This window comes from Mytilus californianus, unplaced genomic scaffold, assembly GCF_021869535.1.
Source record: "Mytilus californianus isolate M0D057914Y unplaced genomic scaffold, xbMytCali1.0.p SCAF_22, whole genome shotgun sequence".
Lineage (NCBI taxonomy): Eukaryota > Metazoa > Mollusca > Bivalvia > Mytilida > Mytilidae > Mytilus > Mytilus californianus.
Window position 1 is genome coordinate 2325785 of NW_026262671.1, and position 16729 is coordinate 2342513.

Below are 16729 nucleotides of genomic sequence, written 5' to 3' on the forward strand. Positions count from 1 at the left end.
ATGGTCCAAATTTTTCTTTTAGTGCCCTACCCCCCTAATCTCATTTTGTCAATTTCACAATAACATTTTGAGTTTTTTAACCGTAACTCCACATTTTCGAACATAAACCACTCTGGAGATTTTCTTAAACGATGCACCATTGTCTCCTCTACAACACTTATATAGTCGTTGCCCGTCACAATCTCTTGAAATTGGTCAAAAAATTAACTTAAATTGCACAACCCCCCTAATCTCATTTTGTCAATTTCACAATAGCTGTTTTTTAACCGTAACTTCAGATTTTCGAACATAAACCACTCTGGAGATTTTCTTAAACGATGCGCCAATGTCTCCTCTACAACACCTATATAGTCGGTGCCCATCACAATCTCCTGAAATTGATCCAAGATTAACTTTAATTGGCCTACGCCCCTAATCTCATTTTGTCAATTTCACAATTTTAAGTTTTTTAACCGTTACTTCAGATTTTCGAACATAAACCACTCTGGAGATTTTCCTAAACGATGCGCCAATGTCTCCTCTACAACACGTATATAGTCGTTGCCAGTCACAATCTCTTGAAATTGGTCCAAAATTAACTTAAATTGGCCTACCCCCTAATCTCATTTTGTCAATTTCACAATTTCTGTTTTTAAACCGTAACTTCAGATTTTCGAACATAAACCACTCTGAAGATTTTCCTAAACGATGCGCCAATGTCTCCTCTACAACACCTACATAGTCGTTGCCCGTGACGGTCTGTTAAAATTGGTCCAAAATTAACATTAATTGGCCTAATTTTTCTTTTAGTGCCCTACCCCCTAATCTCATTTTGTCAATTTCACAATAAAATTTTCAGTTTTATAACCGTAACTTCAGATTTTCGAACATAAACTGATCTGGATTTTTTTTCTACACGATGCGCCAATGTCTCCTCTACAACACCTATATAGTCGTTACCCGTCACGATCTCTATAAATTGGTTCAACATTAACTTTTAGTGCCCTACCCCCCTAATCTCATTTTGTCAATTTCAGTTTTTTTACTTTAGATTTTCGAACATAAACCACTCTGGAGATTTTCCTAAACGATGCGGCAATGTCTCCTCTAAAACACCTATATAGTTGTTGCCTGTAACAATCTATTCAAATTGGTAAAAAATTTACTTAAAATGTCCAATACCCTAATTTCATTTTGTTAATTTCAGTTTTTTTCTACCACAATCTAAGATTTAGGAACATAAACCACTCTGGAGATTTTCCTAAACGATGCAGCACTATCTCCTCTGAAACACATATATAGTCGTAACCTATCACAATCTCTATTAATCGGACCAAACAGCGTAAAGTGCACGTGCACCCCCATTCCCTAAAAATGCATTGTGTCAATGTGTTAACTTATGGTCATTGTAATCCAGCTGTCTATTGAATGCCTTTTGTGGATTTATTTAGTTAGGAAAGAAAAGCTTCGTATTCTTTATATATGAAGTATGGTTTTCCTTTTGTTTTAAGTTAGTTTTTTCGTTTTTGTTTAAGACTGTATGTATTCTCATAATTGTTCGCTAGCTCGAAAAATCGTGATAACCTTATGTGATATTGTGGTTTTTAGTTATACCTCCTAATTGTTCGCTAGCTAATTGTTCGCTAGCTTGAGTCAGGTACATGGGCAACAGTTAAAACTTATTTTTTTAATAAACTATAAATGAAATTATTTACAAAGTTCCGACTTTAAATATATAAATCTTAATCAACTTGACGACCCTATGAAGGATCACAATTTCGAATTAGATTTAGTATAAAAATAAGGAGATGCGGTATGATCGCCAATGAGATAACTATCTAGGTCGATATAATGTCCATTTTTATAAATTTTTATTACGAATGAATAAAAATGATCATGTTTTTTGTCATATTATATAAAATGTATTGTGTAGTATCACTTAACCCGTTACTCTGTTTTCTTGTATGCAATATAGTTTCGATAATATCAGAAAAAGCTCTGTCGATCTAGAATTAAGTATAATAAATTTTACATTATTAAATGCGATTGAAAAAAATAATTGAACTTCCTAGATTCTAAGATGCGCGTGTTATTTTATTTGAAACAAGTACATTTAAAATGTTACGACCTTATTTTTGACCCGACTAGACAAGAAATCATCGTTCGTAATAGCAGAGAATAAGATGGATGAAGATGAAAAAAGCAGCAGAATTCCATTATGAAATTTTAAAAAAGGCACGTACGTTTTGTCTTGGATTCGTGATTTTTTTTATTAGTTGTTATTCACTAGTTTCCTGTAAATGTGAGTACTCACAGGTCGGTTATTAGGCCTTTTTATGTTACTTGATTATTTTGCTTTGTATCGATCTGATGAGTAAAGTCCTTTTTATTTTTATATTTTGTTCTTCTTTGTTGTGCTGTTACACCACTGTCCAGGTTAAGGCGAGGAGAGGATTGGGAGCCTGCAAACATATATAACCCCGCCATATTCTGTATATGCCTGGCCCAATCCAGGAGTCTGTGAATGCAGTGGCTGTCGTTTGTAACAGTTACTGTATATCATATTTGTTTTTCGCTTATTGTTTTGAATTTAAATCAGGCCGTTGGTTTTCTCATTGGAATTGCTTTACTTTCAATTTGTCGGAGCCTTTTATAGCTTGCTAAGAGGTATGGGATTTGTTTATTGTTGAAGGCCGTACAGCGACCTATAGTTAATAACATCTACTGACGTCATTTGGTCTCGGGTGGCTAGTTGTCTCATTTGCAATCATGCTGCATCTACTTATTATGTATTACTATGTGCTTTCTTATGTCTTTTTGTATTCCAAATAAAACTACTTTTATAGAAAATTGCCATTGAAATGCATAAATATACTATCTTCGTGATTTCTTTATACATGCGTGTTCTATAAACATGATAATGATAACTATAATTATGATAATATCTTAAATTTACTGTAGACGACTTATTTTCTCGAGCGATGTATTTTCGTGATTACAAGATCAACGTAAATATGTGAAACTTTCAATAGTTGGATAATGTCTATTGATATTTATCGTTACTCTCCAATCATCATGATCATTCAGAACAAGAATCACAGAACCGAACCATGTCGAACATTAACTAAACTATTACACTACTGAACCAAGCCATGACACCGAATTTTCAGTAATCGTAATGTGTGTGTGCAAATGTTGCTATTTTTCGGAATAATTGACGGCAGTTTTATATCATAACGAAATATGTGATATAACAGACAGTAAAACATCACTTTTTTATGTAAGAGAAACGAATAAGCAACTTTTAAATTTTGGCATGCGCAAGCATTATTCTGTGTCAAATTATTAACTACATGTATATGATTATGATACAAATGTTAATGTACTCGCATATTAGCTATAAACAAAGATACTTATCAGCTTGAATTTATGTTCAGAAGTTCCTTTAGCAAAACAATCCGAATGTTTATATTGTGTCATTGTTTGTCATTAAAAACACTTAACACAATCAAGTCCAAATTAACCAAACTATCACAAAATCACTGTACTAAACGCTCATCGATATGATGACGTTACTACCCGAGACTTTTTGTGATTTTAAAAATGACTTATAGACCTAATGCGTCGGTTGTAGTTAATTGCATGGCAAGTTGTTATTATACGTATTATCATAATAAAAAAATACCTACTTATACTTACTTACTTATTTACTATAATAAATAATAATTTACTTACTTACTTACTTACTTACTTACTTACTTACTTACTTACTACTTACTACTTACTTACTTACTTACTTACTTACTTACTTACTTACGTACTTACTTACTTACTTACGTCCTTACTTATTTATTTACTTACTTACTTATTTACTATAATAAATAATTTACTTACTTACTTACTTACTTATTACTTATTTACTAACTTACTTACTTACTTAATTATTTACCTGCTCACTTACTTACTTACTTACGTCCTAACTTATTTATTTACTTACTTTTTGACTATAATAAATAATTTACTTACTTATTTACTTACTTATTACTTACTACTTGCTTACTTACTTATTTATTTACCTACTTACTTACTTACATACTTACTTACTTACTTATCACTATAACAAATAATTTACTTATTTACTTACTCGCTCATTCACTCACTCACTCACTTACTTAATTGCTTACTTACTCACTTACTTATTTTCCTACTTACTTACTTACTTACTTACTTGTCACTATAATAAATAATTTACTCACTCACTCACTTTCTCACCTACTTATATTCATTCATATTTTTAAAAACTAATTATGAAAATTTCTTGACGTACATTATTGATCATTATTGTAGTACAATGTAACCATATTAAATGATAAACTTTAATTCTAGTGTGAAAGTTATGATTTTTTTTACACCAGTTTCACCAGTCAAAAACATAAAAATAACACACTTTCAATGGGTTCAAAAATTGATAAGATTGTCATTGTTATATTCCTAGAAAATAGAAAGTTTTCAATAACGAAAGTTTAAATTTCGACTAACACGTTTTCCCTTGTGACCCACCGGAAATACGATATTGATTGTAAACATGTTATTTTCATTTTTGATATATTTCTTTTGAACATTATTCTTTTACATATATGAAACATCATAATTATATAATTCATTTAATTATTAATATAGCTGAAAGCTAGATAAACGAACACATACGTTATTTCTATATTTAAAACGATACTTTGAAATAGCGAATGATGATATTAAAGTCCTATTCCGATTGGCCAGATAAAAATAACTACTGTAAAAATATCAATATGCGTCATGGTGATTCCCAGCGGTTTGTATATAAACAAATGCGGGTAGAAGGTATTTCATCACTCAACTGAAATTCATGTAAAAAGACAAGGGACCATACCGCTAGACCACCGAGCCAAACCCAAAATGATCAACAACCCACCACGCCACCGTAAGCACCGACGAGGGTCGTCCAAAATGATGTGGAATTCCTCGCGACATCGTTTTTTCTCCAACTCGCCTCACCATCGGGTCTCCCCTAAATGCCGGCCTCAACAAGAAGAGTGGGATATTTTACCGATCCACATCTGTGCATGGGGAAGTGAGCTTGACGGCAGGAAGAAAACAAGATACATTTAAGTTTCAGTTTGAACCATTTAATATGTATATAGGAGAAAATTTCAATGTTCATTTTCATGAAAATTTCAATTTTTGGAAATTCTTAGAAGATAATTCAACAGGCGGACTGATACATTCAGATTTCATCCCAAATAAGAAATTCACAGAAATGATGATTTCAAATTCTGCCAAGCGGATCCGAGACGTGCCAAATGCAGGCGGAAATTCTGTTATATCAGAAGTGTTATCTTTCGAGTTCCTCAATAAGGCATGCCAGGCTGAATTACTGAAGGTAAATAATCTACGAAGTCTAGAAAATTAATAAGTTTTATCAATACATATATAGTCATGATATATACACAAAATAATTAAATGTTACTCGATATGAATGATTCTGGTTGCATACATAACATTCCCCTATTTGAGTTTTCAAAAAAAAAGGCTGAAACCTTTATCCAATTTTCACAGCCATAATTAAATTTTGTATGATATAAAGTATAATTGATAGTAATTTGATACTTGTAATTTTTCATGTCTGGTCATAATTTTCGTAATCGAAACTCACATAAATAAATAATTATATATACTGATATAGAAGAATTCCCTCGACATTTTAAGATTAGACTCGTTATTATCAATATATTTGAAATATTACATGTCCGGAAGATATTTGGATTTATTTATATTTATTTAGTATATCTTTATTCTAATTGCTGACCTTTAATTCCCTGAGCACTTGAGTTCACATGGTCTTTTTGGTGGAATTCATGTTCCTCAATCTTAGTTTATTGGTTTGTGTTTTCTTGACTTTTTTTTTTTCTTTTTGTAAGTATTTACTGTGATTATTTTTTGTCCCATTGGTATATCTCATCGTCTTTCTTTTTTAACTATGTTGTCGAACTATTATTTACTTCTATTGTATTTTTTCCAGACCGAGATGGAAGTTAGTTATTTTCCAGAAGGAGGTTCAATAACTGACTACGTATGTAAAATTTTCGACAAGAAAGTGGGCGTGTCCGTAACCAGGGCAATGAAGTACAGAGGGCAATACACAGAAGAAGACGCCCACCATTTACTGACTAAAAAACTAAAAGGTAAGTAAGACTAGAAATTTTGTAGAAAAATAAAAATTCTTAAGCTGTTTTCTACTCTTTGGTCGAATTGTTGTCACTTTGACACATTCACCGTTTCCATTCTCAGTTCTATTCAACTGACTTTACAGGAATTTTGCTGCAAACATAAACCTAAGATTTCCAACAATTTTTTTGGCATAGAAATGCAGAAAAAATTCTTCTATACTCTCGGCTTGATTTTTTCCATCGCAGATCCCTGGATCTGTCCCTGACAGTATGCACACAATGAATTCAATTACTCATTATTCTGAAAAAGTAGAGATAAAAATTGAAAAGATAAAAACAAGGAGACCTTGGCATGCGATGATGCACTTACATCGATAGGAATTGTACACTAAGAGTTAGAAATATATCATACTAGTATTTAGCACGGCATTTGACATTGAACGAAAGATCTTGTACACAAAAAATATAGTAAAAGATTCCACATTGAATTCTATAGGATTAAACGGTATGTAAATTACTATTTCACAACTAAAATATTAGCGGCCGATTATGGTAAGGCCATTAAGGATTGAACCAAACGTAAAATGGTATATCTGTTCTCTAAATGCCAAACATTGTTTTACTGTATTACAAAACACCGCTTTTATCAAATTTCAATATTGTTTTTATTATTTTATTTCAGGAGTAATTCAGTCAAGTAAAAACTCTATGGAAAAATGGAGCAAACAGATTTTACACGTCTGGGTACCAAACAAACACACCGCTAACACGATTACCAAGGTCTACAACCAGCTGTCTGCTAATATCCGCTCTAACACTATCGTCATGGTAACCAGGTCATCTTGTTCATCATATATTTATACGAATGGATGACAACACACAACGAGCTTCCAAGAAGAGTATAAGCAACCAAATTATCACAAGCTAGCTCTCTTTGCCGTGTTTATGAATTGAGTTAATCACTGATTTAGTGAAACTCGGAAACAAAGAAGAACTTGGCTCGGTATGTAGCATTCACCAACCGAATCATTCGACCTCCGAAAAGAAGTTTTATGTCGGATTTGAAAAAAAAGTCACCAATAAGTATTACGGGGTGACATGAACGAATTCTCAATCCTAACGTTAATGAAAAATACATGACATGTATCATTGTAACATTGATTTATTGAATATAAATAAAAGATCATTTTGGGAATATATTTGTCTGTATGTAAGATACAATAACATAGAAGAGAATCTGGATTGAGGGGTCTTGATTTCTGTATTCTTTATTTTTTTGCCACTTTTCTATATTCTTTATTTATTTTGCCCGTTATTCTCTTCTCTCTATATTTTAGCACCCTATTATTCTATATTCTCTTTTTTTTTTGTAAAGTTTTCTCTATTCCTTGTTTTTTGGCCCATTTTTTCTGTACTAATGGTCCATTATTCTCTATTCTATAAACCCCCACCGGACTCTCATATAGCTGCAAGATAATATTTTCTTTGCAATTCTGATAAACTTTTATTTGGTTCTCTTTCAAAGAATTATGGTTAATTTGATGGCATAATAATGTATAGTTGATAGAAAACTGAAGCTAGAATATAATACACTAGACTCAAGCTGGAAGCAACTTTACACAGTAAAACAAATAAAGAATACAAAACGGGTAACAGAAAGCATATTTAATATATATAAAAATGATGATGTGTATATATCAGCGAAAAGTTGTTTGAAAAATTATATGATCTTTAATCAAGTTTTAACTGTATCAATTTCACATATGGATACTTCATAGACGCCAACCTAACCCTAAGTGAAGCTGTTGATATAACATTTATATCCAACGAGTCACTGGAGAATGGCTTATCTTAAAGACTGGTTCCCTGTCCTTCATCTGTTTGGCTCTGACAGATATAACAAAGGTGACTAAGATACTCGTATGGTGCAAGGGAGAGGACCAACCTAGTCTATCTAAAACATCTTTCTATGCCCCCGCCGTAGCGGAGGGGGCATTAAGTTTTACCCTTGTCCGTCTGTACGTACGTACGTACGTCCGTACGTCCCAAAATTGGTTTCCGTTCTCTAACTTGAGTTTGCCTCAACCAAATGTTATGAAACTTATACACAATGCTTATTACTACAAAACACAGATCAAGTTTGAATTTTGGTGGCGTCACTTTAACCGTTCTAGGGTTATGCCCCTTTATAAATGGAAAAATTGCAAAATTTTTAGTTTCCGTTCTCTAACTTAAGTTTGCCTCAACCAATTGTTATGAAACTTATACACAATGCTTATTACCACAAAATACAGATCAAGTTTGAATTTTGGTGGCGTCACTCAAACCGTTCTAGAGTAATGCCCTTTATAAATGGAAAAATTGCAAAATTTTTAGTTTCCGTTCTCTAACTTAAGTTGCCTCAACCAAATGATATGAAACTTATACACAATGCTTATTACCACAAAACACTAATCAAGTTGAATTTTGGTGGCGTCACTTTAACCATTATCGAGTTATGCCCCTTTTTAAATAGAAAAATTGCAAAATTTTTAGTTTCCGTTCTGTAAGTTAGGTTTGCCCCAACCAAACATTATGAAACCTATACACAATACTTATTACCACAAAACTCGGATCAAGTACAAATTTTGGTAGTGTCACTTTTATCGTTCATGAGTTATATCCCTTTATAATGTTGTATGCAAGCGGGGGCATCATCTGTATCCATGGGGACACATTCTCCAATTATCTTAATTGTTTTAAAAGAGAGGGGAAAGGTACCAAAGGGATATTCAAACAATTAGGTCAAAAATAAAATCACAATGCCATGACTAAAAAAGGAAAAAAAAAGACCAACAGACAAACAGACGAATTAATAACAGTACACAAAACACAGCATAGAAAACTAAAGACTGAGCAACACATGCAACACGAACCCAACCAAATTCTGGGGGTGATCTCAGGTACTCCGGAAGGGTAAGCTTTAACATATAAAAAAACTTTACAAAATGTCACCTTAAAGTCAGACGTAAATGTTCCTCAGAAAAAAAAATAAAATGGCATGCGCGTTCTATGCGCATGTCAACAAAACCTTGAGTTATAATTCGAATAGGAATATGCCTTGTCGTGTGGCAAGGGTGTTAAAATGGATAATTTTGGTAAATATTTCAATCTCTGTCACTCCTTACATTAACAATTCAGATGAATGCGCCCATCTGCAAAAAAAAAAGGTTAATTTGTTATATTTGCCACTAATCATTAAGCAAACAATTAGTCAATGAATCATCCAAATGATCACCAAACATAATTCCCTTGCGATGTAAGTAAATGTTTGATATCGACCCAGTGCTCTGGACACGTGTTTCTAGAATACAAGTCTTTATCATCCCAAATGATATCTTCAAACAAATAAAAACAACTAGATTCGTTAGGTTATTTACTGCAATTTTTATCATGTTTATGGTTTTGTAGTATGAGGTGAAACTTGTCGGTACAACCATGTCAGTATAAATCCTTTCGGGTCTGTCTGCCTGGGTTTTCGTGCGCCGGTACGTTTATAATCTGTTAAGATCTGTTAAGGATGAATATCATTAGTATAGATGGTACTCAAAATTTATATGATATTTTCGCATTTTTCAGTACGATCCTCTCTTGTAGTTGCCGAAGGACGTCACCCGTCAATCAATCATTGTATCACAAACTAAGTATGATCCCCGATTTCCCTCGAGTTATGTGAGATCCCGCCACTAATCATTTTACCGACCATCTTAATATGCTTCTGTGGTTACTGGTCTATTTTTAGTTCATTCAACTGTCTCCTAGCTAAACAAAGAAATTCTGCATCATTTAACTTTTCTTCTGATCTGGCCTGATTACCGATTGTGCAGTATGAACAATTGAATAAGAAGAAACAAAAAAGGTATTAATGATTTTAAAATTTATAACAAATTATTGTTCAGCTGGCGTAGTCAAGTGGATACTTCGTCACCCGATTAGCTCAGTCGGCAGAGCATGAGACTTTTCATATCTCAGGTCGTGGGTTCGAGTCCCACTCAGGGCATGCGATTTTGATTGTTTCCATTGACACAGTCCAGCTTTTTGAGACAATGCGTAGATACTCTGTCGAATGAAAACAATGCATTTACGTACATCAGTCCAATCATGGAAGTAAAATGAAATATAATACGTCGGACATGGTCCAATCAATGTGAATCGTCATGGACTTGTATGAATTAAGTATTTGCAACAAACATTCAATAAAAAAAGGTGAAATGAGAGCCGAAAACAGTGTATTTATTCACATTTATTTCTGCGGAACAAAAATAAAGATATATGATTCTATTAAACTTGTAAGATTAGAAGTAGTGTGACTGTCGTCAATAAGTAGTTTCAATTTATGAATGTATGAAATGCATGATTCTTTAAAATCGAGGTAGCCCATTATGTAATAGAAATCTTTCCAAACAAATATATTCTTTTGTTCCTTTCGGAGCTATGAAATTTATATATTTTTTATACTTTTTGTCCATTATTCTCTATTCTTTAGATTTTAGCACCTCATTATTCTCTATTCTCTTTTTATTTTATTTTTTCATTTTTCTCTATTCTTTTTAATTTTTGCCCATTATCCTCTATTCTGTACACCCCCATCCACACCCTCTTAAATTATATGTTCAGTTTACTGTTGTCAGTAAACAAAGTCACAGATATATCTTTGCATGAAGTTTCATCATACATTCCTGAATTGATATATTAAAACTACTTCTATTTATATATACTTTTTCTTAAGATTAACCTTGAATTTGATTTGTTTTATTTGACATTACTTTTAATCCGAATATTTTCAAATGTTTAAACAATTGTTTTTATCAGGTAATATAATAACGAGATATATTTCAAAACGAAACAAGATTGTGATGAAGAATTTGAATATGCAGAGTTACCCAAAAGACAAACAATAGCTGTAAAACTGTATACGATTCTCCGACGACTTTTGTGCAAATTGTATTACGGAATATGGGAAGGTCGTCGTTGCTGGTGCACAAAAAATTGGAAATTGTGACATGAAAAATATAAAAACCAGAAAACTGAAGAGAAAATCATACATATGTACCTTGGAGACAATTTTTACTCAAGACTTCAATGCAGGTTTCCGACAGACAGAGTTTTGTTTCAAGATTTAAATGCCAATGGGATAATATTTTCGGAATTCTTCTTTACGGTAAAATGAAGTTTTCCAAAGAGACAAATCACGTGAAGTTCGCGAATTAATTTGGATAAAAAGACTTCAAACAGCTTATCCTCTCGGTCTCAATGACAAAATATTAGGAAAGGGGAACATATCTAAAACGTCTATCGATGTCAGTAATATTGTTGATAAACGACTTAGAAATAATAGGTCTCATGGTAAACGCAAAAACCGTAATCAACGTATTAAACATCGTATAAATTATACACTTGCTGATCTGTTATCTATAATAAAAAAATAATGGCAGACATCAAGTATTATGCAAACTGGGTCGGATACCAATAAGTAAATTATATGCTATTTTTCTGGAGTGTGATAAAATTTCTTTTTGAGCCCGTTTTATGAATACACCCGTATTATTACAGCCTTTTGTCATCACAGGCTGTTTCCTAGTATCGATAAACCTGAAAATCATAAACGACATTTTTTTAAATTAAAATATATAAATAGAGGTATTGATTTTATAAACTTATCTAGCATATTCAATGACTCTTCCGTCTATAGCCAAATACCTCCATATTTTGATAATACAGAACCACCCATTATTTCGTATTCTTATAAAAAACCGAGCAGAATTTTGATTTTTAATTATACGTCAGTTACATCAGACGTCAATATAGAAAGTAATGTTCCTTCCACTTGAGACTGTGAAACATCTAATTTTAGATATGTTCCCTATGGTCATGTTATTACAGAGACCTCAACATCGTCGAAGACCATGAGGTCAAAACTTTTCCAAAGAAAGGACCGAAATATCGTCCTCCATCTATAATGGATTGGAAACAGTGTCGTCAGGTCATTAAAGACGCTCTGTCTGCCTACTGTAAAAATTGGTGCAAACGTGAAAAATCTGATAAAAAATCTCTAGACAGTTATTTGAATAAAATTATGAAAACTGTTAATATTCGAATATCTCATTTTGAAAACAATTCTGAAATTAATAATAGGGTCCATGATATTCCCATTTCCAGAATAAAAAATAAACTCCAAGTACTCGCAGAGCGGTTTGTGTTCGTACCGGCAGACAAGGCAGCCAATAATGTAGTGGTGGTATGACGCATATACTACACGGAAGTTCTTCAAAACGAAATTATCAATTCCTCTACATTCAGGTCCGTACGCACCACTGAGAGTCAAATCGTTAACAAGCATATCACTGCCACTACCCAGCTTAAAGCCTCTTCCATACAATTGAAAGTCCCTACTATGTACTGGTTACATAAATTGCACAAAAAACCATTTAAATTCCGTTTCATCTCCGCATCTAGTAAGTGTTCTACTACTAATCTATCAGTGCTTCTTACTACCTCCCTTACTACTATCAAAGAACTGGTTATTAACTTTTGTAATAAAGCTTATGAAAATAATATTATTAATTATTTTTGGAGTGTTAAAAATTCTTTAGAGGTTTTAGATAAAATACATGCTTTTGATGGTCCTTTTAATTCTGTTGACAGTTATGATTTTTTCTCCTCTCTACACTACACTTCCACACAATCTAATAAAGAAAAAGTTTTCAAATGTAATAAAATGGTCTTTCGAAAAATCTCATTGTATATTTATTTGCTGTAACTCGTTTAAAGCCTTTTTCTGTAACGAAAAAAGGAAAGTATTCTAGATACTTTTACTGGAAATGTAAGGATATGATTGAAGCTTTAAATTTTCTCCTAGATAACATATATGTACGTTTCGGCGATATAGTGTATCGTCAGGTAGTAGGTATTCCTATGGGCACTAACTGCGCCCCTTTAATAGCAGATTTATTCCTGTATTGCTATGAATCTGAGTTTATGACCAAACTCAGTAAAGTCCTTTTCTAGATTTAGACATTTCATTTTCTAAAGGGAAACTCCATACTAAAATTTACGACAAAAGAGACGATTTTTCATTCCCTATTGTTAATTTTCCTTTTTTAGACGGCGATGTGCCTTTGGCTCCATCATACGGTGTTTATATATCCCAACTCGTCCGGTATGCCCGTGTGTGTAGTGATGTCATAGATTTTAACGAACGTAATCAATGCATCACTGGTAAATTATTAAGTCAGGGATTTCGTTACCATATATTACTTAAAACTTTTACTAAATTCTTTCATAGATACAAAGATTTAATTAGTAAATTTGGCTGTACCGGTAGAAAAACTTATTAAAAATGGTATTTCACATCCTAAATTTTACGGTAATATTGTACTTAAAGCGCGGAAATCACTATGTGATCCGTGTAAACTCATCGAACCTTTAAACAAACTTATTAGTAAGGGTTATCGTACCAATGTTGAAATTAGATCTCTGAATATAGTTTACATTGGCCCTAATATCGATTTTGTCATTAGCAAATTAAAACATAACTAAATTTGTAGTTTCTTTTCAAACGGGATGTGTAGAGACACACACACGTTCATTTTTATCTATAAAGAAGTCACTCCTAACTATCCTACTACCTGTCTATACATTTATTTTTGGCAATGCACAAGTCATGTCTTCTTTGACTGTTCATGACGTTAAAATACTAAATCCATGGGATGTGTTTTAGTTGATTTCAGTCTCTGATGCATGATTTTTTATAATTAATTGTTTTGGCTTTTAACTAGCTGTCAGTAACTGCGAGTACTCTCAAATCGTACTTTCTTGTTAATTTGACCTGTTGATACCAGTTGTAATGCTTTTTTGTTATTTAATGTTAACATGGATCTTGTCTATATACCAGCTTTGATTATTTGGAATTACTTCAAATTTTCACTTCTTCGTACTATAAACATCAAAATTATTTCATTTCTCCTTAAATAATGTTCTTGCACCTGTACAGGAAGTTTTATCTAGCACTAATTGTATAGTTTTGTTGTTGATATTCACCCAATATGTACCAAGTGTTATATTAGTTTTATTGATATTAAAGAAATTTCTTGGTATTCCTAAACGGAAGATTTTATACACACAGAAGAAGAAGTATACTTAACAACAAAATTATTTTCATTTACCTGTGTATAATATGACGCAGGTTTTTTCAAAAATGATGATTTTCTAAACATTGTTTAACATTTTACAGTGGTATCATACTTTAACTTTGTTTCAACCTGTTTATTTACTTTTGACCTTAAAAATTTATTCCTTATAATTTTTATAAATAGATATAGGAAGATGTGGTATGAGTGCCAATGAGACAACACTCCATCCAAGTAACAATTTATAAAAGTAAACCATTATAGGTCAAGGTACGGCCTTCATCACGAAGCATTGGCTCACACCGAACAGCAAGCTATAAAGGGCCCCAAAAATTACTAGTGTAAAACCGTTCTAACGGGAAAACCAACGGTCTAATCTATATAAAAACTATGTATTTGCATTCAGGTATCACAGATCAAATTTATTCGTTCATTGTGTGTTAATTTACGTTTTTTTATTGAGTTAAGCCTTCCAATTCATATTTTATAGTGTGTCGTTCAATGTTGTGATGTTATACTAGTGTTTCAGAAAAGGGAGAAAGTTTGGTACCATTAAAACGTTTAATCCCGCTGCAAATGTTTGCACCTGTCCTAAGTCAGGAATCTGATATACAGTCGTTGTCGTCTGTTTATGTAGTTCATACGTGTTTCTCGTTTCTCGTTTTTATATAGATTAGACCGTTGGTTTTCCCGTTTGAATGGTTTTACACTAGTAATTTTTGGGGCCCTTTATAGTTTGCTGTTCGGTGTGAGCCAATGCTCCGTGTTGAAGGCCGTACCTTGACCTATAATGGTTTACTTTTATAAATTGTTACTTGGATGGAGAGTTGTCTCATTGGCACTCATACCACATCTTCCTATATCTATATAAATAGACTTGGTACAACATCAAACGCTGCCGGGAGTTCTGTGATTTCAGAAGTTTTATCCTTTGAGTTTCTGGTTAAATGATTTCATGCTTATTTGGTAAAGGTAATGGACACAATAAATGTATATTTTTTATCAGAAAGTTTGCTTCGGTACATACCTTTCACTTTTTGTGGGGGCATTACGTTTTTGTCAGAATTCACAATTTCTTTCGACTTCGATAAAAAATAAAATTTCATCAAAAAAACAGGAACAAGAAATTATTTTTGAAATTCAGTATTGAATGTATTTTCGTCCTTAAATTCAACTGAGTTCGACTTTTGTTCCTTTTCCTTCTGAAACCATTTGTTTTTGTTTAAGAAATCAGAATCAATTGATGTTTATTAAATTCCTGCCCATAACAATGAGATTAACACTTTCGTACGTCCCACTATTTACATTGAAAAGGGCATAATTTGTTAAGCATATTGCACCTTACTAAAGGTTAACATAACCTGATGGTTGTTCAAAAACATTATTGCTTTATGTACTACATGTACATGATATACCTTTATTAATAAAATAATGGTAATTATACGTCTGTTTCTGTTTTTCTTATTATGATTTACAGATTTGTTTACAGTTTGTACTATTGACGACAATAAACTAAAACACCGTCTTCGTATGAGATATACAATTTTGTACAGTATTTGTTAAAGGGTCGATTTAAATCTTCATTCACCAGTGAGTCGCTAAATGTTCCATCCGGTCTTAGTCTACAAACACCTTGATTTTCGAAAACGACGTACACATAACCTTGACTATCTATCGCTACTCCACGTGGTCTTTTGTTTTCTGATGGTTAACATGTGAACCGTCGATTTTTGTACAACAAACGACTTCACTGTCACTGTAATATACAGCAGAAAATGCCGTTTTTTCCTAAACCAATGGAACTTTGATAAAAATTATTTCCAAAGAATTTTTTTCCAAAATTAGAGCATACTTATGTAATGAAGATTTTCTAGATTTTTTTTCAAAAATCCGCGTGTGTTTATCTTTTGAAACAAAAGAGTAAGGCATGTCTATCCAAAGGATAAAAATATTAAAAAAAAAATTAATTTTTGGTAAATGTTTAAAATTTTGACCGCATTTATCTCCGAAATTAGCACATGAAGGTATATTTTTTATTACATATTTGAATTGACTGGGTGAAAAATAGCTTGTAAGCAAATTTTCGTAAAAAAATCAATATGGGATCAAAACTGTATCGTATGCCCTTAAATGCTTTGGAATGAGTCTTAAATACATGTGTCTATCAAATGCATGAAACAGTGGTGCCATATTTTTCAAAGCAGCTATCCGTAAATACCAGTTTGAGCTTCGGAATGACAGATACAATGCAACATATGAAAAACAGTGTTTGTGAACAAAGTCATGCCAGAATTTAAAAGTGTCATCAATTTTAGACACCTTTTCAGTAAACATTTCAAAATCTTGCTTTAGTTCTTTAATTTGCAAATCATTTAG

The 16729-nt window shown here is 32.4% G+C and overlaps 1 protein-coding gene across 1 annotated transcript; it reads left to right on the forward strand.

The window, feature by feature from the left end:
• The first annotated feature begins 4826 nt into the window (after positions 1–4826).
• On the forward strand, positions 4827–7380 carry LOC127732101 (AAC-rich mRNA clone AAC4 protein-like). The gene is made up of 3 exons (XM_052241162.1): positions 4827–5398; positions 6038–6200; positions 6868–7380. Exons 1-3 carry the CDS (start codon positions 5150–5152, stop codon positions 7056–7058), a joined length of 603 nt encoding a protein of 200 aa, XP_052097122.1. The 5' UTR covers positions 4827–5149; the 3' UTR covers positions 7059–7380.
• Positions 7381–16729: the final 9349 nt, after the last annotated feature.